The sequence below is a fragment of the Syngnathus floridae genome, chromosome 8, assembly GCF_059516105.1.
Source record: "Syngnathus floridae isolate MCC-2025c chromosome 8, RoL_Sflo_1.0, whole genome shotgun sequence".
In the NCBI taxonomy this organism is placed as follows: domain Eukaryota; kingdom Metazoa; phylum Chordata; class Actinopteri; order Syngnathiformes; family Syngnathidae; genus Syngnathus; species Syngnathus floridae.
Window position 1 is genome coordinate 11,546,739 of NC_142420.1, and position 23,776 is coordinate 11,570,514.

Here is a 23,776-nt window from a genome sequence, read left to right on the forward strand (position 1 = left end):
AAGTACGAGGTGTCACTGAAAAAACATCGCTATTGTATTTTTAGAAGATAGATAAATGGATGGCTAGTTGGGTTCATAGATGTACAGATAGATAGCTGCATGAATAGATTAATTAAAATTAAATTTAAAAAAAAACATAAACCCTCGTTTATGTGACGTCATATCTACGCGCCTCGATAAGATGACGCTCCGGAAGCGCATGGCCAGCGGTGACGTTTCGCGGGTACCGTCTTGTCTTTTAAACAGCGCCATTCAAGCAATCAGACAAAGCGCCCGTCTCGTGTTTGTAGTTTAACAGTAGACTTTCGCCATGTCGGTCAGCGACATGTTCTCCTACATTCAGGGCTTCCTGAGCGTCGACCAGGACGTCCGAGAGGTAGGAAAAATAACAGCGTCGTGTTTAAGTAGCTAGCTAACGGCTAAGTTATGAGCGCTAAATAGCTGCTGTTTAGTGTCACGTGTGTTTAGCTGCTTTCAACATTTGTTATCTTTTTGGTTTGGTAGGACATCCGAAAAGTGGTGCAGGTGTTAGAGCAGACCGCTAGAGAAATTCTCACTGTTCTCCAAAGTGTACACCAGCCGTCGGGATTCAAAGACAGTGAGTTTCATGCTTCCCTATATATATACCTCTATTCTCAAAAGTATATGTGATTTGCGAAACGGCGGTGGCTAACTGTCCCCCTTCTAAAATCCAAATGTTTTTCATTTTGTCTCTCAACAGTCCCTGATAAATGTACAAAGGCCAGAGAATTGTTTGGCACAGTTCGGATGCACATTGCTGACTTGAAGACCAAGTTCCCTGTGGACCAGTACTATAGGTAAATAGTGTCGGAACTCCTAATAGATAGATGTTGGGATTTGAATCCAATATTGTGCCATTTAATTGCTATTTACTGAAAGAAAAGTGCAAACTTTCCAATTCAAAATATCTTCTGCTATTAATTCTCAATGAGGCCATATTATTGTGCCACAAAAACATGGCATTTTGCCTTCAAAATGTATATGTAATCCAAATGTGATTTATTATTCTGATCCCAATTTTTTAAAATTCGCAACAGGTTTCACGAGCACTGGCGCTTCGTCTTGCAACGTTTGACCTTCCTGGCGGCTTTCGTGGTCTACCTGGAAAGCGAGGCCCTTGTGACCCGTGAGGAGGTGGCACAAATTCTGGACAGTAGGTACACGTTTGTGTGTCTGTCTACGTGTGGTGTTGCCATCGTTGTCATGGCACACATCCTCATTGTGTGCGTGTGTTTCAGTTGAGGTGGTGCGAGACAAAGGCTTTCATCTGGACGTGGAGGACTACTTGGCGGGTGTGCTGATCATGGCCAGTGAACTGGTGAGTCAATTAAAAAAATCCTCATTTGCATAATCGCGGTATTTTGCATATTTGCATATATTTGTGTTGATCGAGTGCCAACTCAAAGTTTGACTTATTTACGTGCTCACAGCTGCACGTTCAAGTTCAGTTTTGAGGGAAATTTTGAGGGAAATTATTTGAAACTCACTAGCACACTCACATACAATTTTAACGTGAATACAAAATGTTAATATGCGTGTCAAACAAGCAAGATGAGTCTTAAATAGCTCAAATAAGCAGTCGAAACAAAAAAGCAGTCCTCCTGGGGGCGCCTTTAATTTTGTGTCCTCCTGCTTCTTCACCAGTCACGCTTGGCGGTCAACAGCGTGACCGCAGGTGACTACAACCGCCCTTTGCGCATCTCCAATTTCATCAACGAGCTGGACTCGGGTTTCCGTCTGCTCAACCTGAAGAACGACCCCCTACGCAAACGCTACGACGGCCTCAAGTATGACGTCAAGAAGATCGAGGAGGTGGTCTATGACCTCTCCATTCGCGGACTCGCCAAGGAGGCCAAGAGTGAGCAATAAGAAACTTGTCATGGGCAATGCTGGAAGTCCAATTTGCCAGGTTCTAACTGAGGGGCCATTTTGGATGGAGGTTAGCCCCGTTCACATTGCCGATCAGTCGTAACAAAAAAAAATCCTCGTTGTGTATTGACACTGTTACGACCAACCAGTATTGGGGACACACTAGAAAGAAAAATAGAGTGGGATTAAAGTCTTAATATTACGAGAGATCAGCAGTTTCACTGTCGGCCAAAAAAAGTACTCTTAATGTTCTTGACTAATAACCTTATTACTTTAAAAGAAAGATAACACTTTTCACCCTGCGTTGATAATTTTGCTCCCTTAAAATTTTTTGCAGTATTGTGCTTTTTTTTCCCCCTTGGGGAAAACAGTACAACTTTTGTCATGTTAAATTACAGTACACAAATTTTAGTGTTGCATAAAGCGGCCTAAATTCTGTCAGGGTGTGTGTGTGTGCGTGTGCGTGCGTGTGTGTGTGTGTGTGTGTGTGTCTCAAATAATCCCTTATCACATAAAAAACACCTTTTTCTTAAATACATCTTTTATTGTAATATTGTGCATGCATTTCATTTTTAGATTTTAGATTTCTTTTTGCATGCAAATCCTCAAAATAGCCTTTTCTAAAAAAAAAGTATGACTTTTCTCTTGGAGATAAAACTTCAATTATTTTGTAGCATGCTTTTCTCCTCAGTAAAAATAATAAAAATAGACTAATTTTGTAATATTAGGTCATTTTTCTTATTGAAAAAAACAGGCCATTATTCTAATAGATGCAGATGCCTCTTTTCTGTTCAAATATGGCTATTACCCCTCCAAACATTTTTCTTTTTAGTGTGGCCCTAAAACACCAAAGTAGATCTGGCAAGTTTTTTTTTTTTAATTTACAGAAACTATTTGTTGCCTTTTGTTTCATGCAGAGTGCAAAATGTAAATATATTTGTATGTCACAACTTGCAGAGGCTCTTTATTGAGAAACACACCACACCAAGCTCAGTCTGCTTCGATTTAATGATTGACAATATATTAAATATGGAAATAATACAGCAGAAAAAGAAACAGCACAGTCATGTTGGTGTACACAGTGATCTGCTATACACGCGGCATTGAAATATTCCGCTTTAACGTCGTCCTTGGATAAAGTGCTTTTTAAGGAAATAAAGCTCTCGCTGTTGAGGACGTGCCGAGTCTCGCCGATAGGGGACAGCCCGAGTCTGACCAAAGGCTGAAACGAGAGCCAAGGCACAGCGGCTCAGACCATAGACGGGGTCCATGTTTTCTTGTCGGCATTATTTTTTTTTTTGACTCATAAGAGGCCCTTCCACACTTCCCATTTAAGCCGCCTTTTCTGGACTGGCTGTTGCAGACCTGCGCATAATCTCCACATACAGTACTGCACTGTATTTTTATTTTTTTTAATGAACCACAAAAACATGGCGCGATTGTCAAGAAACAAGTGAAAACAGGCGAAGAGTGTGTGTGAATATTTTGAGTCTGCCGGCAATCTACCATTGGCCAATTTGCCCGCTAGTCGTTTGGACACAACTCAAAACAAGGAAAGGCGGCTTTGCTGGGCAGTGTGAAAGGGTCGACTCCCCCAATCTTGCATCGGGTCAACGGCATTGGAAGGAACGTGAAAAAGCCGACAGAAAGCGTCTGCTCATTTGAACGGTTATTGCTGTCAAGGGGGGGCTCACTTGTCTGGCAGTGAACGTTGCTCCGCCCACCAGAATGCGCTGGGAGGTGGCATACCAACAGAAAAAGGACAAGGGGCAATAAAACGTATAAATAACAAACATGTCGTCCCCCATGTGAATTGCATTTTCCTACTTGTCTGTAAAAAACAACACACAAACAAAATGGCGTCATGGTCAGGTCATCTGCTTTTCTCAAAAGATGTACGGAAATAAACAGTCTTTACAATCATGGCAGATACACAGCACAAATTTTAAATTTTTTTTTTTTTTTTTTTGGTCATCCAAATCTTTGATAACTCTGCATTATGATTTGCATCAAGCAAGGCATCAGCCTATTAGAGCCACATTGGAAAGAAGAAAATAATTTGACTAATCTTATGTGAAGAGTCATTATTTGAAAAGAAAACTTATTGGAATGCTTGATTTTAGACAAATTATATGAATAATAAATCTGAAAATGTCTAAATAATCTGACATCAAAAAAGGTATTTTCTTTTAAATATGCCAATATATTTGAAATTTTTTCCCTCAAAATATGAATTTTCTGTATTCTCATTCGCATACAATTTTTGTCGTAGGTTTTTTTTTTCTTTTGAATGTGGCAGTAATACTCGATGGATCCATAGCTTTGTAAACCGAAACAACTCAAAAGTGCTCTCTTCATTGCACGTCTTCATTGTTTTTTTTTGGGGGGGGGGGAGGCAGCAGCATGGGGGTCACATTGCAGTTTTTGGAGCAATCGATCTATGGCGGAAAAGGCCTCGCTTTGGTCCCGGTTCTCTCAGGACCGACTCTGATTGGTGTTGATCATGATGTTGGGCAAAGCGTTGCGTCTCTTGCGCCAGGCTCCCAAGTCCCGAGCGTACCTCTTCATCTGGTGGAACCAATTCTGCGTCCGGGACTTGTCCGCCGCCCGGAAAACAAACGACTCCCGCCGGATGTCGAGAACCTCAAAAGTATCCTGGCATTCGGGGTCCATGGACACCACGCAGTTGGCCAGCTGGATGGGCTCGCGCATCACGGTGAACTTGCCGCTGCTCTTGTCTTTGATCAGAACCAGAACTCCGTCTTGGACGCTTTCTCCTGCTTCGCACGCCTGCTCGGCGCCAGGCCGCGTCCTCACCATGAGGAGACTCTGGACGTTTTGGAACTTGAGCGCCTTGCTTCCTTTCTTCACCCACTGGCCGTCGGCCGGCTGTGAGAGCTGCAAAGGACCCTCCATGACGAAGCGGGTGTCCTCCCGGGTCCAACCCAGGGTCCTCATGGACACCTCCCGCATTTCGGCGTCCACCGGCTCCCTGTTTTTGCGGCTGTCGCGGCGGAAGGAGCGTAGGGACCAGGAGGCCACGCCGTTGCCGTCCTGTTGCTTGGTCTTGGTGTTGATGTGCTCCAGGTGGGCCTCCACGCGGCTCTTGGCTTCGCGGAGTCGGCCAAATTCGGGGTGCTTCTCCGGGGTGACTTTGAGGAGGCGGCTGAGGAGAAGAGGGTACTTAGTGACCCGCTGAAGAGGCGCCATGAGGAAGGAACGCAGGTTCATGCGACGCAGCGCCGTGTTGTCGTTCTGGGAGACGTCCAGGAAGATCCTGGAAGATGTGAAAAGACAGAGTGAGACTCCAGAGATGGCTATGAATAGAAAACCTCTGAATTAATGATGACCTCGTGCCTTTCATGTCAAGAATTACACTGGCGGGAAAAGCCCGAAAAGCTCCACAGTGGGCCAAACGCAAAGAACATTTGCGTACATCTGGAAAATTCAACAACAGCACCTGAGCAATTCTTTCTCCTTCTCCAGCACGTTGAGCATGTTCACGGAGGCCGACTGCTGCAGGCAGTACGTCTGGAAGGCCGGCAGCATGTTGACGAATTCCAGGAAGATCTCACCGATGGACACCGTCAGCAGATCCTCGTCTCCCTAAGGCCAAACGTCCAGAGAGTGAGTGAGTGAGTGGGTGGGTGGGTCTGTCGGTCCCGGTCCTGGTCCGGCACGTTAATCTGAAACTTAGGTTTTTGGTTCATGTGCTTTAAGCCTGTGTTAGGGTCTGAAACTTATCGTTGGTTTGGATCTAACTTGAAGGTCAGGGTTTCAAATTAAGGTTTCAGGCCTGACTGTGGCAAAGTCCCCCTCACCTGGTCCAAAGCATGTTCAATGGCGTCGTGCAGATGTTCCGTGAACCTCTCATTAACGTCTCCCAGCTCCTGGACGTTGGCGAAGACCACGGCCAGCTGCTCGGAGCTCAGCAGGTTGGCGCCGCGCATGGGCTCGTAGAACTCCTCCTTGATGATCCTCAGGTCCTCGCCATAGCTGCTCTCCGTCTTCAGGAACTCCAACACGGCTTCCTTCCGCTCGGCCCGCAGTTTGGCGCAACGCTCGCACGCACTTTGGCCCTCCAAGGTCTCGTCCCGCCGACCGCAGTCGGCACACAACGGGAGTCTCTTCCAGGCCCGGGAGAGGCCCGGTCCGATGCCGCTGTCGGCCCGCTCCACTTCGGCGCCACGTCGCCGCCGCCGGGGCTCGGCGCCATTGTCGTCCTCCTCGCTGAGGCCGACCACGCCGCTGTCAGCGCTCAGGCTGCTGATGGTGCTCCAGCGGTGATGACGGCTGCGGCCCGCCCGGCGATCTGAGCCCGACCGGTCGTTTGAACCCGCCGGGCACTCTTCTCTGGGAGGCTCCGAGTGACCGCGAAGTGCTGCCGGAGCTGAGGGCGGAGCAAAAGGTCACTTGATGTTACACTGATACAGTTTAAAAAGGGATCCAAAATACTGATAGCGTTGTGAAAAGTAGTTTGATAAATTTTATATATTCTTTTAATATTTTGATAAATGTTCCTTTAGAAACTGCTTTATCACTGTTGGATAATATAACCAGTTTGACAATCTGAAATCGGGAAGGGAGGGGCTTGCTCTTTATAGCCCAGTAAATCTCCAATGAGTCACACAGCCGTCCGTCTCCTTTGTCCTCACCGCTGTCTCTCTCCCTTCGATGATGTTGTCCATGTGGCGAGGTCTGCATCTTGGCCTTCATCTCCGGCTGTTTGCGACTGGTCGCGTCGGCCGGCATGGGATCACCGTGGCCCGATCGCAGGCAGCACTCCGCAGCCGCCTGCGATCGCTCGTATGTCGCGTCTGAGCTGGAGCGCAGGCACGCGCCCGGCGGCTGAGGGAAGGCAAACCGTACTTGTCAATCAAGTATTGATAGTGAAGTGTAATTTGGAATTCCCTCTGTATTCCTGTAGGTGGCCTTAGAATGTCCACCTGGCGTCAGTGACACGATTCTATTCTATATTTGCTGGTCAGGGAGAATTCAGTTTCAGCAATGTGTGCAATCCTATAATTAGGTAAAGTGGCTGTTGTCGTCCATCACCAACAGCGCTGGTCAAGATCTCCTTTTTAGGACTGAAGTAAACGAGTAGATTGAAAACAAAGCCATGACATCAGCTCCTTGCCAGGTATAAAAGATACGGGCCTGACAGGGGTTGGGGGGGCTTTTTTATACATCCATGCCTTGGGCCACTCAACTTTTTGGAAAGACTTCACTCTGACATCGGTTGAATAAAATCTTTTCCCAATCAGCCGTGGGTCTCTGAAGTGTTCATTCGTCGGGAAACAGCCACCGATCACCGAGTGTTTTTTGGAGACCAGCGAAGCAGCAAAAACCATATACCACATTTTCAAGTATCAATATGCCTCAATTATCTTTGTTTTTTTACAATATCATTTGACCCTCAAATATTGTTACGTATCGTGATATACAAGCTCCAAATTTTGATATCACACAACAAATAATGATATCAGGATTTTCCGTATCTGTTTGAGGTCATGCGCATTAAAATGTGAGCTCTTATCTCCATAATTTGGAGCATGCTCGGCTGAGAATTCCTCAACATGCGACATGATTCCCGGAGTTTTTTTTTTTTTTTTTTTTTAACGAGCTTTCAAGGTTCGTCAGGCACGGGCGGGGGGTAACAAATCACATTTTACGCTCGGCTTCGGGAAGGGCTGGGGCGAGGAGGGGTGGCGGCATTTAAAGAGACAGTACAATAGCTCGACATATACTGTATTATGTTTTATTCATTGCCATAAAATGAGATATTTGATTTTAAATAGTGGTGGCTAGCGGCTTGTATTAATTCAAAGCAACTTATACTGATTTGGATTCTGTTGTTTTGCCGTAATGATTTATAAAATGTCAGTGGCTACCAGCGCTATAATGGCGTAGCATCTTTATCTTTTAAGCTAGCGAAATAGCAAAATAAAATGGCAGCTAACGGCACTGCATTGACGTAGCATCTGTAGGAAAAATCAGTTAGCCAGCGCCGGCTAACAGAGCACATACCCTTAGCATCTCTGTATTTTCTAGTCAAATTCTATCCTACTTTTGAACTTTTGTGTCACCTGAAGTGACATGGGCGACGTTCCCCCACTGATGTTTTGAATTATGGCTGTTACATAATGCTGCTTTAATGTCCTGTCTTGCTCTCATTTTTTTTTTTTTTTAATCTTTCGTCAAAGCCAAACGTGTGAATGACTATGCGGGTTTGACTGCTGCAGGATGGAGGGATGGATGGATGAGTTGCCAGGGATGGAGATAATCCCTCTTTTATTCCTCCTTTTCTTTCCATGCATCTTCAGACATTCCCTTCCATGCACGGATGGTCGCACACGCATATATCTCTGCATGTACGCTGTGTCTGTCGCAGTGTCCTCGCCATCCTTGAACGCAGACATTTGGCGAGCCAAGTCGCTGCTGAACCGCACGCTTAGGCGAACACATGCGAATATACGCGCACGCACACACGCACGGATATATTTAAAATGTAAAATTCTCCTTACACATTCTCCCGCTTCCTCGCTTTGGCCGCCGTCTTCTGCTTCTCCTGCGGGCGTCTGGTGGCCAGCCTCGGCTCCTGCCGCGGTTGCCATGGCGACGGCGGCGGGGGGCTGTTGGGGGGCGTCTCTGTCCCGCTCAGCTGGCAGCCTGACGGGAGCCTCGGAGGAGATGTCTGCACTGCAGCTAGTTTGGTGGGGAGGGGGGTGATGATGGGAATGGGACACAGCGTGTCAATATCCAAATGCAATCGGCAAATAGCCATTTTGTTACGGATTGTCGTTATATGCAAGCAACAAATATTAATATGGTGTTGGATCTTGTTGGGTTTTTTTTGGGTACAGTGTCAATATGCAAGTGTCCAATGATGATGGTGTGCCGAACAGATCATGTTCTTTATGGTATACTACTGATACACAATCGTCAAAAGTCGATGATCTGATACACAAGCGAAATGAATGATATTGTTGTATGACGTCGAACGTAAGAGTGATGTTGGGATGACTCATATCGGTTTTGTTTTAAAATACACAAGCTTCAGTGTGATATGTGATGTCATTCTGTATCAGAACACAAATGTCAAATATCGTTTTTGCATTGATGCATTGTTTTATGATACAAATACAAATCAGGATACAAACGTGGAATATCGTTAGCCGATCTTAGTCTTACCAATACACAAAGAATCAAATATGTGTTCCTATGTATAATAGTATTACAGTTTCAATATACAATATTAACCTATTGATTATGGATCTGGCTTACCTCTTCTTGATGAGGTCCAGAGCTGAGCCAATGAGGCCATCCTTCATTTTGTAGATCTTGGCCCCATAGCTGGACAGGTCCGTTCCCTCCAGTAGGAGCGCAGGGCAGCAACTGGATGGTCGCCCTTTGAGGTCCTTGCCGGTTGGGAAGGGAACCGACCCGACCAGTTCCAGACTGCACCTCCTACGCCGACTATTATCACCGCTTTCTCCCTGACGTGAAGCTTGCAGTGGGGTCCTTGGAGATGGGCCCGTGCGGATCGGTGAACCTGTTTTGGTCTTACAAGCGGGAGGACCCGAGTCCTCAGAACCTGCTGCCGCTGCCTGGTTCCGGTCCTTCATCCTCATTCTTTTAAACTCCTCAAAGGTGGGGATGTACAGGGGGCCCGTGTAAATGCTTTGCCGGTGTCCGTTGTCCCCGCCCAAAACGGGGACACTGGAAACGGTGTGGGACACCGGAAGTGCTCTCGGGCTGCACGGGGCCCCGTGGAGAGCCAGGTTGGGGCTGCTGTTCTGCCGACGCAATTCAAGTCTCCTCAGGACTTCCTGTTTAATTTCCTGGGGGCAAGTTAGACGCATACCGCCCGCTGGCCGGCACCCTGCGTTCAGTTCGACAGGTGTGGGGTCTGTGGTACGCAGTGGTAGAATCTTCGAAGGCTCCACTGCTGACCGTGCACTCTGTAGGCGAAGCTTTTCCCTTAGACCTTTCTTGGCGTCCCATTCGTCCATTCCAGTGGGGAAAAGCAACTGCGGGAAACTGGGCACATCCTTCCTGCGGGGACTATGTTGGGGGTAATATGCCAGGCTCTCCAAATTGGACCCATCTGGGGGCCCGTCGTACCAGTGGCTGGTGGCCGTGTAGCGTACAATAAACTCACTGGATGAGCACAAACCTGAATCCAGAACTGGGTTCCAGTTCAGGTTTTCCATACTCCGGTATGGCCTCCCCCCTGTTGGGACATCGAGAGTATGTCCTGGTACGATCTCTGCAGGCTCCTTTTCACCAGTGCAATGTCTCAAGTTAGACAGCAAGGTGCTGCTGTTACACCGAGATGCTAGTGGGTACCACTGGGGTCCGGGGTAGTGGGTGGTGGCTCGGTACTGGGGGAAAGTAGGAAGAGCAGCGGTGGACAAGGGGAGGTGGGAGACGCAGGGTTCCATGGCCAAGGGGTGGTGGGCTGCTAGAGGGTGCAGAGGGCTGGTGGTCACATCATGATGGAGGCTTCACATCTGGCATGGCCTTGCCCAGGCTTCCTCACACTTGTCTGGCCTAAAAAGTCGAATTTTGTTATGTAACAGCTGGCCTCTTGTTTCTTCTTAGGACAGTGTGACAACTTACCTCATTTTGTTTTATTTAGTTTTCATCTGGTCTCAAGACTTCCCCTGCCGCCCTCCTTCTCCTCTGGCAGCTCTAAGGCTAGCATCCCACAATGTCCCTCTTCCGAGAGCCTAAAAAAACCCAGACTTTAATGCGGAATTGGAATTATGCAGTGTCCCTGTGTAAAACACACTAACGTCATCTGATTAGGAGTCAGTTTACTTGAATTTTCCCACAGGCTACACAGAGACAAGAAAAGTAAATTCCTCGCATAACCTCACAGTACACACTTGAATGTAAAGTAGAACAACCCCCCCCCTCCCCCATGGGATACTGAGATGTAGAACAGCGTGTCTGTCAAGTGGCAATCATTTTTAGACGCGACTCCCTTGCAGCTGATGCGGCGTCCCTGCAGTGCTGAATGATTGACAGCGTTAAAAAAAAAAAAATAATAATATTTTGCAATGGGAGAGGGAAGTGCCTGTTAAAAAATACACACTCCTTGCTTCTAATCTTTTAGTTCAATAAATGGGCTTGGGCTCATTGATGCATGGCGTTGATGACACAGCGAGACCAGTCATTACTAGACGATCACAGAGCAGAATTAGCCTGATGGGAATTGGACTGTCATTGATTTGTGTGCTCATTCATGCTTGGAGGGTTTACTTCCTGGCACAGGTGAAACTAAACTTATAGGTTTAGTGCATGTTGTCATCACTGCAGAAGCTCATTGTGGTGACATCAGCAACTCACAACATTGACAGTCAGCTCACACACACACACACACACACACACACACACACACACACACACACGCACACACACACACACACACACCCACACACACACACACACACACACACACACACACACACACAGACACACACACACACAGGTAATGTATCAGGTGCGGGGAGGGAGCTCCTTGTCCATCCTATAAAGCACATTATTAATAATAATAACCCCCCCAGATGGTTGATGGATTGATTGGTGGTGCACATAATGACAGAATGAAAAGCCGTGGATCGATATTTTTCATTGGCCCTGCTGAGAGTGGATTTTGATTTTCCATCCTGTTTTCTTAACCTTAACTCTAATCTCAAACCCTAACAAGAATTTCTATCTCTAAAACCACAAGCGTCATCTTCTAACCCTAGTTGGGTTCCAACCACTTGTCTTCCCTCATACTTGCCAGCATGCAATGATGGAAGCGTCACCTTTTGTCAGCTGCTGAGAACAAGGCGGAAAGACTCAAGCGGCCGTTCAAAGACTCCAAGCGCATGTGGGGGATACCTTTCTCTCACACTCGTTTTTAGTTTCTCTTTGAAACCACCAGCTAGCTCCCTTTAAAGTGGTTTCCTGCCGATGCAAACAAAAGCCGGCGTTTGCGGCTCGTCTCTGAAGTGCACGTGTGCGTCAATCAATGTGTGTGTGAGTGAGAACCCTCGTCTTTTGTTGCGGCCAGCGAGAAACTGAGCATGCTCCGATGTGGTTGCCACGGAAACCGCCAAGCCACTCACTCAACAGCTTTTTGTCTTATCATATGAATACATATGGACAAAATAGTTTTAGCTCTGATGCAGTGGAAATAATGTGCCGACTATAAGGTTGTTGTGTTTTTAGGCCTCAATTTGAGAAAGGCATTGATGGATATCGAAGTAATAGGTTACACTTTCTGCTTTTTAGTCTCCCTGGTTACTAAATTGTCACAGTAAGATTCTTTTAGGGTTTTGGCCTCCCACAAAACATGGCCGCTGCTCGGCCAATCACCCCCCGAAGCTGTAATGAACGAGGGACGCACACGATGAATAATTGACCCTCCTCATGAATTATCCAGGCGTGAGGACACGTCTCATCTTGACCCGAGTGGTGTCGAGTGCAGCGGATCTCTCTCGAGGAGGACGTGGGATAAACAAAGAACTGCCTCGATTGGGTCCCAGCAAACTTGTCTTGTTTTTCATCATGGCGGGGCGAGTAAAAGTAACACTCATGATCACTTTTCTCTGGGCTGATCGGCCGTATTGCTGGTTCATCACTACGATTTCTTTCCTTGGGTGGGGCGATCAATATCTCAAAGAAGAAACTATTTTTAACAACCCCAAAAATTCTCCCTAAAATTTCTTAGATTTCTTCTAAGTTCCCATTTTTTAGTCTGGCACTAGGATGTACATATTGTCATATTGTAAGTGTGACCAATTAAGATTTCAGGGGACAAACTGAAAGGTATCTGGGCTGGACCAGGTGGTACACTGCAGCATCTGATCTGACAACAAATGGGTCACACATATGAGCGTACGCAGGCCAGTTTCCCTCATTCATTATTTAATTTTCCATCTGTGGTGGATAGGGAACTCCACGCAAGCAGCGTGCTCTACTCTTACGTAAGACCACACGCGATCGTACGCAATAAGCTCGATGCTAAGCTCAGTTCTGTGTGGAAGAATCCCTCCGCTAGGCAAAATTCCAAGTTTTCCTTGAGATGATGTTGACATTCAAGCCAAGAGCGAGAATGACAAGGTTGTTCGGTTATCGCCTCACTTTTTATCAGCGGCGTTCCTCCCGACAAGGCTAATTCACATTTCACAAACATATGTATGGTTGCCTAATTGATTGCAATCAACTAAATGATCAGAAACATAATGAAATGTATGTATTACGTTATACGTTAAAGATTTTCATAAAAATATTACACTTTTGTGTTGATCGATTAAATAACTGGGTTTTGTAATTACAACAAAGATTAGAAAAAAATATTCTTTTGTTATTTATAAATTAACTATTTAATATTCTGCTCGAGTATTGCTGATAATTTGATTCAAGCAAGTCTAAAAATATTTTTTAAAACATTTATTTAATTCCCCTTTTTTGTAAGTGCTTGATAAGGCTCATTGATGTTGCTCAGTCAATGAAGGGAGCAAAACAGCTGATGTCAGCCACTGTGGTACTGCATGCTAATTGTAGCGTGCGCGCCAAGTTTTAAGTCAACACAGCGTGCAGCTCCTCTGTGGGGTGTTGGCATCCCGGGGGGGTCCATCACGTTATCTGCTGTCTGACAACAACATAGCACCACCTCTGCTCATTAAATGCAAGCGTCATATTGATACCTTGCGGGAAGCCGCAACAACCTCAAATAGAAATTATTGCCGGTCGTGGTTTTCCGTGGATGTAAAGTCACAAATACAATATTTGGCTGCCCAAATTTTAATTTCACTACTTTTTGTCCTGGCCGATGCTGACATACGTATTTGGCAGAATAAAATAGCAATGGCTGATTAGCGGAGAGAGATATGTACAGTATATTAACAAAATAATGCAAGAATAAAATGACTAACATGGCTATATTAGCGTAACGCGTTACAAAGTTACATCACTGGATTTTTGTCGCCACAAAAACTATTTTGAAGAAAAGATTATATTGGGTCACAAAATATGTTGTATGTTGCTGTGAAATTATATGTAACATGACCCCTTAATGACACATTCCCATGCAAATTCCATATTTTGCCATTTCAACACTACATTTTTGTGCTCTCAAAAAATGCAATAATTGACCAACAGTTGCCATGTGACGCAAGGAGGATTTCTGTGGAGGTATTTTGGCACAAAGACCCACACTGAAGTAAATGTGTCCAGTAACGTTGTCGTTACCATACAAATATGTAACATCTTCCCGTTAAATCAGTACATTTGCTCACGAAAAGCTACATTATAAATACATTAAAAGGCAGTGTAGGGCCACTTTAATGTAACGATTTCCGCCATGCAGCTGTATTTTTGCATGGAAATGCCAGAGATGCTTAAGGTAACGTCAACAAGGCGTACTCACGGCAGATTAGTTGGACTCCGTCACCTCCATCGCGTGAGGCGGATGGCAGGTTCGCTTTCGCGTCTGGCGTGGGGGGGGCTGGCTCGCCGGGTAGGTTGCAAGCCAAACCGCTCCTGCCAATAAAACTAGATTTTTACTTTTAAATGCCAAAAGAATTGAAGAAAATATACGACGCGTTCTTTGTCCGATTTTTTAAGCAAAGGTTCTCTTCCACGCGACCGCTTTTTTTTTGCGGCTTTCTCCTTGGGAACTGTGCTGCGTTCATGTACGCCTTGTAAAAATAAAACATCAAATCGGAGCGTACGTTCAGTCACACTGGCCAGCCCCGCCAAAACAAACAAACAAACAACCCACCAACCAAACAAAAAAATTCGAGTTCAGTCCGGAATTCAAAAACCACGCCATATCTTGATTTATGGCATTTAACCAGCAAACACAACAAAGAAAATGCCCTTTGTTCATGCAAACATTGAAGACTATTTCAAAAGTAATATCACTATGGAGTTTTCACATCAAAGTTGCACTTTAATGTCTGCAAAATATAACATCGGTGGGGTAATTTATTAAAATGTGATTGGTTTTAGATGTGTTAAGTTGTTTTCCTCTTGATTCTTTGTATTTCAGTCTTGCAAGCCTTTTTTGGTGTTTTGATTGTTGATTTCTCTAGACCGGCCCTAAGAAGATGCTTCGTTTGTGGCCCACCAGCCACGACCTCCATGAACAAACGAACGGCTTTCCCCTCACGCTCGGTGAAAGTGGAGACAGCAGACCAACAGATGATACACCATACAGCCAGCCACTTTGTCAAGTAGAAAAATCCACAAGCAAAGTGGCTAAGAGTTGTTTTTTGTGTCACATTGTTGATCCTGTAACACAAAGGCAGCAGATGGAGCTTCCCCATTGAAGGTTTAGGATTCATTAGGCGTTAAAGACAGGAAAACTGATTAGCCTCTTTTTACTGTCTCTTTACATTTCACTCTTGTTGCTCATTGTCACTAGGAATCCGTGGGGATTGGGATTAATTTTCCAATGCAAAATTATGATTTTTTATGTAAAGTTCTGTATGACGTTATGTTATAAATGTCACGTTTTAAAGTGATAGATTTTACGTTTTAATGTGATAAATTACACGTTGAAACAAGTTGGACTTGAAACCAGTGAGATAAATGACAAAATAATTAAAAATATATCATTGCCTGTAAAATAAATAATGTAATCTTATATTTAATTGTTCAGTGACGTTTTAGGAATTATGTAAAAATACTACAGCGCAGAACAATTTTTACTTTCAATTCATGACGGACACTAACGTCATTTCAAGTGACAGGCTGTGAGCCAATGGGCACACATTTTGATTCACCCCGAACCAATCAGAAAGAAGAAGAGGCGGAGCTCGACGACACTGTATGGTACATGGCCGTCGAAAAAAATAATAGCTGCCAAAAGTTCCGGCCAAACTCAGGATGAATGGAACAAGTTACGCCAACTTTGACAACCAGGAGCATGTCTTGAAATTGGGAGAGACGTTCGAGAATCACCCCAAAAGTGCCTACCACACTGTGCGATGTAAGTGAACGCTTCAGATGATATGTGTTTTTTTTTCTTCTTCCCCACACGGGCTAATAGTTTGCATGCTAGCTCATAGTATTTCCTTTACTTTTGAAGGGTACAAGTTCAACCAAATTAACCACCTCCTGAGTTTATGTGTACTGGCTTCTTGATTCACACCAATGTCGCTTTTTTTCTTGTTAATTTGGTTTTAATGTGTTTATTCAACGTGAAATATACCGGTAGCATCTCTCAAATAGCTCGCGTGTTAGCCTACTCTCAATGAAGACAACACCACCATCTTGTGGCAGCATACTGACAGTCACACTGCTACCCTCGTTCACTATTATTTGAGTTATTATTTTTCTAATAATTCAAACTTAAATGTTTGTCTTTTTGTAACCTCCCCCCATTCCAACGTTTTTGCAATATTTTTTTAAAATATGACTCATCATTTTTTTGTCTTAAAATTGTTCAGGCCATTCAGGATTTATGAGTCCCCAAAATATCCACCCACAACCACTTGAATTAAAAATCCTCCACTTTGTTCCCCAGATGATTTCAAACCAGCTTCGATTGACACAGCCTGTGAAGGGGATCTGGAAGTAGGCAAAGGAGAGCAAGTTACCATCACTTTACCCAATTTAGAGGTCAGACAGTTCCTTGATCGTTTCAAAAAGGTGGGAATTGCTTATAGTTTTTCTGTGCTTTAGGGCTCCAGTGCCCCTGTGACAGTTTTCAAGGGTTCCAAGCGCTCCTATATGAAGGAGTGTATTCTCATTGTCAACCACGACACTGGCGAATACCGACTGGAGAAGCTGAGCAGCAATATTGCAGTCAAAAAGACCAGGTATTGACGCAGTTTTTTTTTTCTTCCCAAACGCTGTTATGAGTGTAGGATTTCATTTGCTCTCTGGCTTTTTATTTTATGTGTTTCAGGGCCGAAGGCAGCAGTAAGATTCATTCCCGCGTGGAGCAGCAGCCCAGTCGTCTGGGCCAGCAGATGAAAAGCAGCAGTAGTGGAAGTAGCAGCGGAAGTGGAAGCAAGAGCTTGCCGGGATCCAAAAATTCTCCGCTCAAAGAGAAGACCTCGCCCGCATCGCCTTTGGATGATATCGAAAAAGGTGTCAACTTCTACCTACCTAGTTCACTAACTACGACCTCCCTGCTCGCTTTCAAAATCTCTGCAGCGGCTGACCTCCCCAATGATATATTTTGTGATGCTGCTATTCAATGATCATTGTGCAGAGCTGATGGCGGAGGCACGTGTCATGGACCAGATGAGCAGTGCCAGCTCCTCCAACAGCTCCTCGTCCTCCAGCAGTGATGACAGCTCCGGAAGCAGCGACTCGGAGGACGAGCGGACCAGTGGTACCGGCACCACGGCAGTGGCCCAGAACCACCAAAGCATGCCGGTCCTCACCACCAACAGCCGGCAGCAGGAGGGAGGGGGAGGAGGAGGGGGTGGCGGGGGCGGCGCCAGCGGTGGTGGGCTCATGAACACCCTCAGTGAGTAACAACCCTAACCACCCATTGTTACATTAAATGAGTACTTTTTAAAATTACTTAAATTCAAATGTTCCCCTGCTGTCTTGCAGAAAACGACCTTCAGTTAAGTGAATCGGGCAGCGAAAGCGACTGACCAATCACCAGCCAGGACGTCCGCTAACTTCCATTTCTTTCCCCCCTTTTTTTTTTTTTTTTTGATCAGTTCCTTTTGTTTTGTTATACAAGCAAGTAAATGCTCAGGAAACCTGGGTCAATCCTACATTTTTTTGTTTATTTTAAACATAGCTGCGAATCAAGTCTTAAAGCCTGCACTGCAGTGGTTCAACATTTCAGCTCAGCATTATGGCTAATATACATGATGTGCCTTACATGGTTGCATCTCTTACATGAACCTCTCTTCATTTTTCAAACTGTTGCCTCCACTCGCTCACTCGTATAGTCGACAGTTTCACTAGTTGCCTCTGTGGCTTGCTACTTGCCTGCTAATATAATGAGGAGGGAGTGGTTGCTAATCTTGTTAGCATGTAGAATTGTTACTATGATTAGTAACATCGCCACTTGTTACTGCATCTAGCTGCTTCCATGGCTTGTTCGCTCGCCACTTTGCTAGCATACCTAAAGACATCACTGTTGCTTGCTAGTGACCTCCTGGTTGCTAATGTATCCAGCTACATTCAAATTATTTTGCTAATTTAGCCAATTACTAATGTGCCTAGTCACCTTTGTGGTTATGCCCAGGTCAGTGATGCCTCATAGCTTTAAACCTGCAATACTTGAATCCAAATCATTAATTTATTTCTCCAAGCAGCCGAATGGCCCAATAATTATATATTTGATGTCGTTTTAGTAATTGACAGCCTGTTGGCACTGGCCAGCTCTGCTTTTTTCCCTCTCTTGTTGAACTGGTCCTGTTTGCATAATTTGTAAAGGGAGAAATAAATATTTTAATTGGGTACATGACAGTCTAACTCTTCTATTCAGCCTCATGTCTCTTTCATCCAGAGAATATTCAAAATAGCCGCATTGGGTGCAGCACAGCAAAGAGAATATTACCACAACAGATTCATCCATTCATTTCCTCTCCCGCTTGTCCTCCACATCAGGTTAGAAGCCAGTGTGTTGGAACCAACTCTCCAAATTTGAAGGGAACAAGTAGTTAATTCGACAAAATGTGTTAAGTTTTGCAAATGTGAACATAGGCTTTTCTGTATATTGAACAAAGAAGAGTTTGAATTAATTGTCTTGAATTATCCCCAAACATCCTATGTCACACTTTGGTAAATTTCAATCTAACACTTGCCTGCCCCCCCCCCCCCCCCCCCCACACACACACACACACGGGAAATTTATTCATTTATTGTCAGATTGACCCAAGAGTAGGTCGTTGCGTTTTTGAGCCATAATTGAGTTATGACTGACCGAACTATTTTTAAAGCGACGATGCCGGGTGGGATCAGTGAGTCACCATGGTGAGTGACGTAAATTGTTCTTGGCACCAATGCAACGTTCCTGAAGTTCTGAACACTTTAATCCGAGTAACGTGTTTCTTCATGTCATTGTGTCTGCAAAGTGGGTCGCTCCGTGTCAAAGTCCGCATATTTTCCCAGCACGCTGCGCCATTGGCGGACAACAAAAGCAAAGCGAACAACAAGCTCCGTCGCAGAAGAGCGCGACATGTTCGCCAAGGTTATCACCGGCTTCGGCTTGCGGACCCGCTGCTGGATCCATGTGAATACGCGGCCTGCGGCCGAAGTGACGGGCCTGTCGGTCGAACCTCGACAGCGTGCGCGCCGCCACGCATCGTCCACCTGCACCGGCGCTGTGTCGGACGACGTCGGCCGCGTGAAAAGCATGGACGAGCTGGGCGGGCCGAGCTTCCTCAGCACGCTCAACTGGCTCTTCGTCAAGGGATACTTCAAAACCACGCAGCAGATGCAAGTAAGTAGTCCAGACAGGCTGTGTTCACGTCTCTTTATTTAGATGTGATATATTTTATTTACCCTGTGTTGTTGTTTTGTTGCTGTCCTCCTTTGGCCCCAAAAATATCCAGGTGGGCTTGTTCAATCATTGCTTTGGTTGCTAAGAAAGTCTGACGATTAAAAAGAAAGTCAGAATATTTGAAAAAAAAAATGTTTGAGATTAAGTTGTAAGAAGAAGAAAAATATCAGAAAATAAAATCAGCACCCCCCCCCCCCCCCCTTCAGTAGTATTATTGTGACACAATTATGCAATTTGACAAGACCTACAACAGTCCAAATCATTTATTTCAGCAACCTTCTACTCGAACCTGACCCATTAAAACACAAGTGGGTCTTTGCTTCCAGATCGAGCACAAGAAGCTGTACGGACCGCTGTGGAAATCCACCTACGGCCCCCTGGTAGTCGTCAACGTGGCCAGCGCCGAGCTCATCGAACAGGTTCTGCGGCAGGAGGGTCGGCACCCGGTCCGTAGCGACATGCCGCACTGGAGGCACTACCGAGAGGTGCGCAACCAAGCCCACGGGCCCCTCACCGAGTGAGTCTTGATACCTTGACCGCCCTACGCCGACTCTTGTTGGTTGGCGCTTTTCTGTTTTTCCTGTCTGACTTCTAACGTGACGTTTTCTCCATATGCTGTGTGTGAACAACACTCAAAACACACATTTGAAGAGTGAAGAAAAGGTAGCACACAAAAAAATTAAATATTACATGAATGAAAGTTGCAACATCAAAGAAGATATTTTTGATGATAAAGTGTGACTTTTATCCGAAAACTAATTTGCAATATTAGAGCATAAAGTTGTGATATGACACTATAATTGTTAGCATGTTAGCTTTCAAGCTAACCCTTTGATGGTTTTAGGATTGGGGCCAATTGGCTGCGTATCCGCAGCATCCTGAATCCTCGCATGCTGAAGCCAAAGCACGTTGTCTCCTACGCCGACACCATCAACCCGGTGGTGGCCGACTTTGTGGAACGACTCTGCTGGTTGCGCCTCAACAACAACAACAATGGCGTCACCGACCTGGTGCCCGACGTGACTGAAGAACTTTACAGGTTTGCTTTTGAAGGTAAAAAAAAGAAAGAACTATTTGCATTTCACTTTCCTGGTGCAGTTTGTGGAAAATAAAACGTACTTGTGGTGTTTGTTTGAGGCATCTGCTCGGTGCTGTTCGAGACGCGTCTGGGCTGCCTGGAGCAGGACATACCCGTGGAGACGCAAAAGTTCATCCACTCGGTGGGGGAAATGTTCCGGCTGTCTTCTATCGTCATCCTCTTCCCAAAGCGCTACTGGCCCTACCTGCCCTTTTGGAAAAGCTTTGCGGCCACCTGGGACCACCTCTTCAAATTTTGTGAGACCATCATCAGAAATACTTTTACCATGATCAAATAATGGTACTATAATCATCTTTTCAATTTTTAAACTGTTCTGACCAGACCTTGATTTTATTAGTGAAAATCTTATTCTGTGTGCACCTTTCATCGAGTTTGTTAATGATTACGTGTGCAGGGAGTAAAAATAGTTGACATTAGTAAATGAACACAAATGGGAGTCATTTGAGGACTCGGTTCTGGTCCGTGTCAATGCACTGTAGTCTGTCGTGACCTCCCTCAAGGTACAAAGTTCACCACCTACAGCACCGCTGATACAACTGCAGTACATTTCAACTTCAGTTTGTTTGAATTAAATCCCAAAGCACAGTCGCTCACATTTTTTAATACAAAACGTAAATAATGATTTTATTATAATGTACTATACGTTAATGTTTTAAACTGTACCTAAATGTTTCTAAACAAATGTTGAATGCGAATGTATTGAATTTAAAAGGCAGGGATTCTTTATTTTATCGCTAGGGGGCGCCAGCTGCGCACCACATTTCATTAGCTACAAAATAATCGACATTAGGTATACAATTAAAGCAGTGGTTCTTAACCTGGGTTCGATCGAACCCTAGGGGTTCGGTGAGTCGGCTTCAGGGATTCGGCAGAGCTGGTATGTCATCCCCCCCCCCCCGCGGATGGTCTTGCAAAGGGGTTCGGTGAATGCGCATATGAAACTGATGGGGTTCGGTACCCACACCATAAAGAGGGGGTTCGGTGAATGCGCACATGAAACTGATGGTGTTCGGTAAAAGAGGGGTTCGGTGAATGCGCATATGAAACTGATGGGAAACCTCCAAAAAGGTTAAGAACCACTGAATTAAAGGTAAAGAGAAAACAAAGTAGATCAAGCATTTACAGTGACCACTCAATAAAAAAAATAGATAATTAAATATAGAACCAACCAATATGAACGAATATAAATTTAAATTAAATTACAATGAATACACCACTAGTACGAAAAAAATTCAATTCGTAATAAAGTGTGTCTATATGTTTATTTTATTTTCCGCTTTTTCAGTATTTCTGTCCATTTCTGGGTGAAGTGTTTGCATATATGTGGTTGTTTTTGTGCAGCAGAAGAGCTAGTACAGAAGAAGCTGGAGGAGCTGGGGAAGAAGGAGCAGGTGGATGGTGACATGGAGGGCGCCTATCTGACTCACCTGCTTCTCAGCCAGAAAATGAACCTCACCGAGATCCTGGGAAGCGTCACCGAACTCCTGCTGGCGGGAGTCGACACGGTCTAAACCTTTTGTTTATCAAATGCTCTTAATCTTGCAATAATATTGACTGCTTATTGAATTGTATTTAATATGCATTCCAAGTCCTATTTATTACAATCTTCTTCTACTTCAGACGTCCAACACCATTTCGTGGGCTCTGTACCATCTGGCTAAGGAGCCTGGCATCCAGGACCAACTCCACCAGGAAGTGTCGACTGTTTGTCCCGCCTCCCGCGGAATGCCCACCGCCGAAGATATCACCCGAATGCCCTACCTGAAGGCCGTCGTTAGGGAGACGCTGCGGTGAGAGTGGGACATCACTGTACCCAATGCTTCTTTTTCAATTTTTTTTTTAAACAGCCACATTGTGTGTTGTCTGCATAGGCTTTATCCCGTCGTACCGGGAAACGCTCGCCTCACTGTGGAAAACGAGATTGTGGTGGGAGATCATTTATTTCCTAAAAGGGTGAGGCTTGGATCATCCAAAGTTACGCCACCCACACACGACAACTGGTGGCTCAGAACAATGACTCATTACATGTTGCATTTACACTAATGTGAAAGATATAATCTGGATCAAATCTGGATTATGATGGATTTGGCATTAAATTGGCAATTGTCATCCACCCGCTCAGACTCTCTTCCACCTGTGCCACTACGCCGTCTCCCACGACGACAGCGTTTTTCCCGAGCCGCATCGCTTTCTGCCGCAACGATGGCTGCGGCAGGAGAACACCAAGCAGCAGCAACACCCGTTCGGATCGGTGCCTTTTGGGTTTGGGATCCGGGCTTGCCTGGGTCGTCGGGTGGCCGAGCTTGAGATGTACCTGCTACTGTCCACGGTAGGGTTTCAAAATACAGTTAGGGCTTCAAATTGGGGTTTCGAACTAAATTCTTGTTGTCTGGTATCCAAAGCTAATCGCTCGTTTTGAGGTGAGGCCTGACCCCAGCAGCACCGGACCCGTCAAACCTATCACCAGGACTTTGCTGTGCCCGGCCGCGCCCATCAACCTCATCTTCAAGGACAGACAAGCGTGATGGTCAAGGCTTGGTTCAGAAAACGAACAAACACTTTTTATGTGACACTTTTAATTAAGGCATTGCCTACATTGGACTTCAACTAATGACATGATTGATTTTACTCTAAAATTAACAATTTTATTTTAGCGAGACGTTTGCACTGGTAAGAAAGTGAGTTTTTTGTTTGTGTGTGTGTCACTGTGTGTGTGTGTTCGCGCGTGCTACAAAACCTTTATTGTTGATATGGTTTTATTATACATTTAAGCAACAAAATGTATTATTAACGTACTGTGATGTTGTACATTGGTTGAAAAAAAAAAAAGACATGCACATATTTTGTCAATAATCAGAATGGCTTATTTGTTATACATTTGGTGAGCGCAGAAAAAACCCCATTTTGAATTGTACATTTTATTTTTAGGAGGGAGCAGCCACCGCCACGTGTTTTTTTTTTTAGTTAGTTACGTTTATTCACACACACACACACACACACACACACACACACACACACACACACACACACACACACACACACACACACACACACACACACACACACACACACACACACACACACACACACACACACAAATCATGTATACAGCTTGCTGGACATATCATTTTAGACATGTGAATAGGTCTCCTAAGGAAGCTAACTAAAGCTTATGGTAGGAGCCTTCTGTGTAGAGTTAGTAGCTGGTGAGCTATCATAATAATAGACATACACATAGGACATTTACATACATGACATTTACATACATTTAACATGCTGCGTGTAACGCAACGGACGTTTAACAT

At 44.9% G+C, this 23,776-nt stretch overlaps 4 protein-coding genes across 4 annotated transcripts; 3 read left to right on the forward strand and 1 right to left on the reverse strand.

Moving 5' to 3' along the window:
• The first annotated feature begins 181 nt into the window (after window positions 1-181).
• tsn (translin) lies at window positions 182-2,840 on the forward strand. Its single transcript, XM_088383812.1, has 6 exons — window positions 182-376; window positions 505-598; window positions 722-818; window positions 1,059-1,174; window positions 1,260-1,339; window positions 1,666-2,840. The coding sequence occupies exons 1-6, from the start codon at window positions 311-313 to the stop codon at window positions 1,888-1,890; spliced, it is 678 nt and encodes a 225-aa protein (XP_088239938.1). The 5' UTR covers window positions 182-310; the 3' UTR covers window positions 1,891-2,840.
• On the reverse strand, window positions 2,514-14,570 carry arhgef49 (Rho guanine nucleotide exchange factor 49). Its single transcript, XM_088383804.1, has 8 exons — window positions 14,318-14,570; window positions 10,513-10,622; window positions 9,175-10,443; window positions 8,415-8,595; window positions 6,546-6,738; window positions 5,712-6,280; window positions 5,351-5,496; window positions 2,514-5,167 (listed from the first exon to the last, which is right to left on the reverse strand). Exons 3-8 carry the CDS (start codon window positions 10,332-10,334, stop codon window positions 4,366-4,368), a joined length of 3,051 nt encoding a protein of 1,016 aa, XP_088239930.1. The 5' UTR covers window positions 10,335-10,443; window positions 10,513-10,622; window positions 14,318-14,570; the 3' UTR covers window positions 2,514-4,365.
• A 1,130-nt stretch (window positions 14,571-15,700) lies between these two features.
• On the forward strand, window positions 15,701-18,334 carry eaf2 (ELL associated factor 2). The gene is made up of 6 exons (XM_088383811.1): window positions 15,701-15,883; window positions 16,421-16,515; window positions 16,579-16,715; window positions 16,805-16,989; window positions 17,114-17,374; window positions 17,464-18,334. Exons 1-6 carry the CDS (start codon window positions 15,781-15,783, stop codon window positions 17,505-17,507), a joined length of 825 nt encoding a protein of 274 aa, XP_088239937.1. The 5' UTR covers window positions 15,701-15,780; the 3' UTR covers window positions 17,508-18,334.
• A 590-nt stretch (window positions 18,335-18,924) lies between these two features.
• On the forward strand, window positions 18,925-23,324 carry cyp27a3 (cytochrome P450 family 27 subfamily A member 3). Its single transcript, XM_088383809.1, has 9 exons — window positions 18,925-19,312; window positions 19,699-19,889; window positions 20,217-20,425; window positions 20,510-20,707; window positions 21,813-21,976; window positions 22,092-22,261; window positions 22,343-22,424; window positions 22,594-22,800; window positions 22,874-23,324. The coding sequence occupies exons 1-9, from the start codon at window positions 19,049-19,051 to the stop codon at window positions 22,994-22,996; spliced, it is 1,608 nt and encodes a 535-aa protein (XP_088239935.1). The 5' UTR covers window positions 18,925-19,048; the 3' UTR covers window positions 22,997-23,324.
• The last annotated feature ends 452 nt before the right edge of the window (window positions 23,325-23,776 follow it).

Bases quoted from the DNA above. Each gene is read 5' to 3' on its own strand.
- tsn (XM_088383812.1), top strand. From the start codon at position 311: ATGTCGGTCAGCGACATGTTCTCCTACATTCAGGGCTTCCTGAGCGTC. The intron at 377-504 runs GTAGGAAAAATA...TTGGTTTGGTAG, and splicing joins TCGACCAGGACGTCCGAGAG to GACATCCGAAAAGTGGTGCA. The intron at 599-721 runs GTGAGTTTCATG...GTCTCTCAACAG, and splicing joins GCCGTCGGGATTCAAAGACA to TCCCTGATAAATGTACAAAG.
- arhgef49 (XM_088383804.1), bottom strand. From the start codon at position 10,334: ATGGAACCCTGCGTCTCCCACCTCCCCTTGTCCACCGCTGCTCTTCCT. The intron at 6,739-8,414 runs GTAAGGAGAATT...GCCTTCCCTCAG, and splicing joins GCGAGGAAGCGGGAGAATGT to CCGCCGGGCGCGTGCCTGCG. The intron at 5,168-5,350 runs GTGCTGTTGTTG...CACATCTTCCAG, and splicing joins AAGGAGAAAGAATTGCTCAG to GATCTTCCTGGACGTCTCCC.
- eaf2 (XM_088383811.1), top strand. From the start codon at position 15,781: ATGAATGGAACAAGTTACGCCAACTTTGACAACCAGGAGCATGTCTTG. The intron at 15,884-16,420 runs GTAAGTGAACGC...TTTGTTCCCCAG, and splicing joins TGCCTACCACACTGTGCGAT to ATGATTTCAAACCAGCTTCG. The intron at 16,990-17,113 runs GTGTCAACTTCT...ATCATTGTGCAG, and splicing joins TTTGGATGATATCGAAAAAG to AGCTGATGGCGGAGGCACGT.
- cyp27a3 (XM_088383809.1), top strand. From the start codon at position 19,049: ATGTTCGCCAAGGTTATCACCGGCTTCGGCTTGCGGACCCGCTGCTGG. The intron at 19,313-19,698 runs GTAAGTAGTCCA...CTTTGCTTCCAG, and splicing joins AAACCACGCAGCAGATGCAA to ATCGAGCACAAGAAGCTGTA. The intron at 21,977-22,091 runs GTCTAAACCTTT...CTTCTACTTCAG, and splicing joins TGCTGGCGGGAGTCGACACG to ACGTCCAACACCATTTCGTG.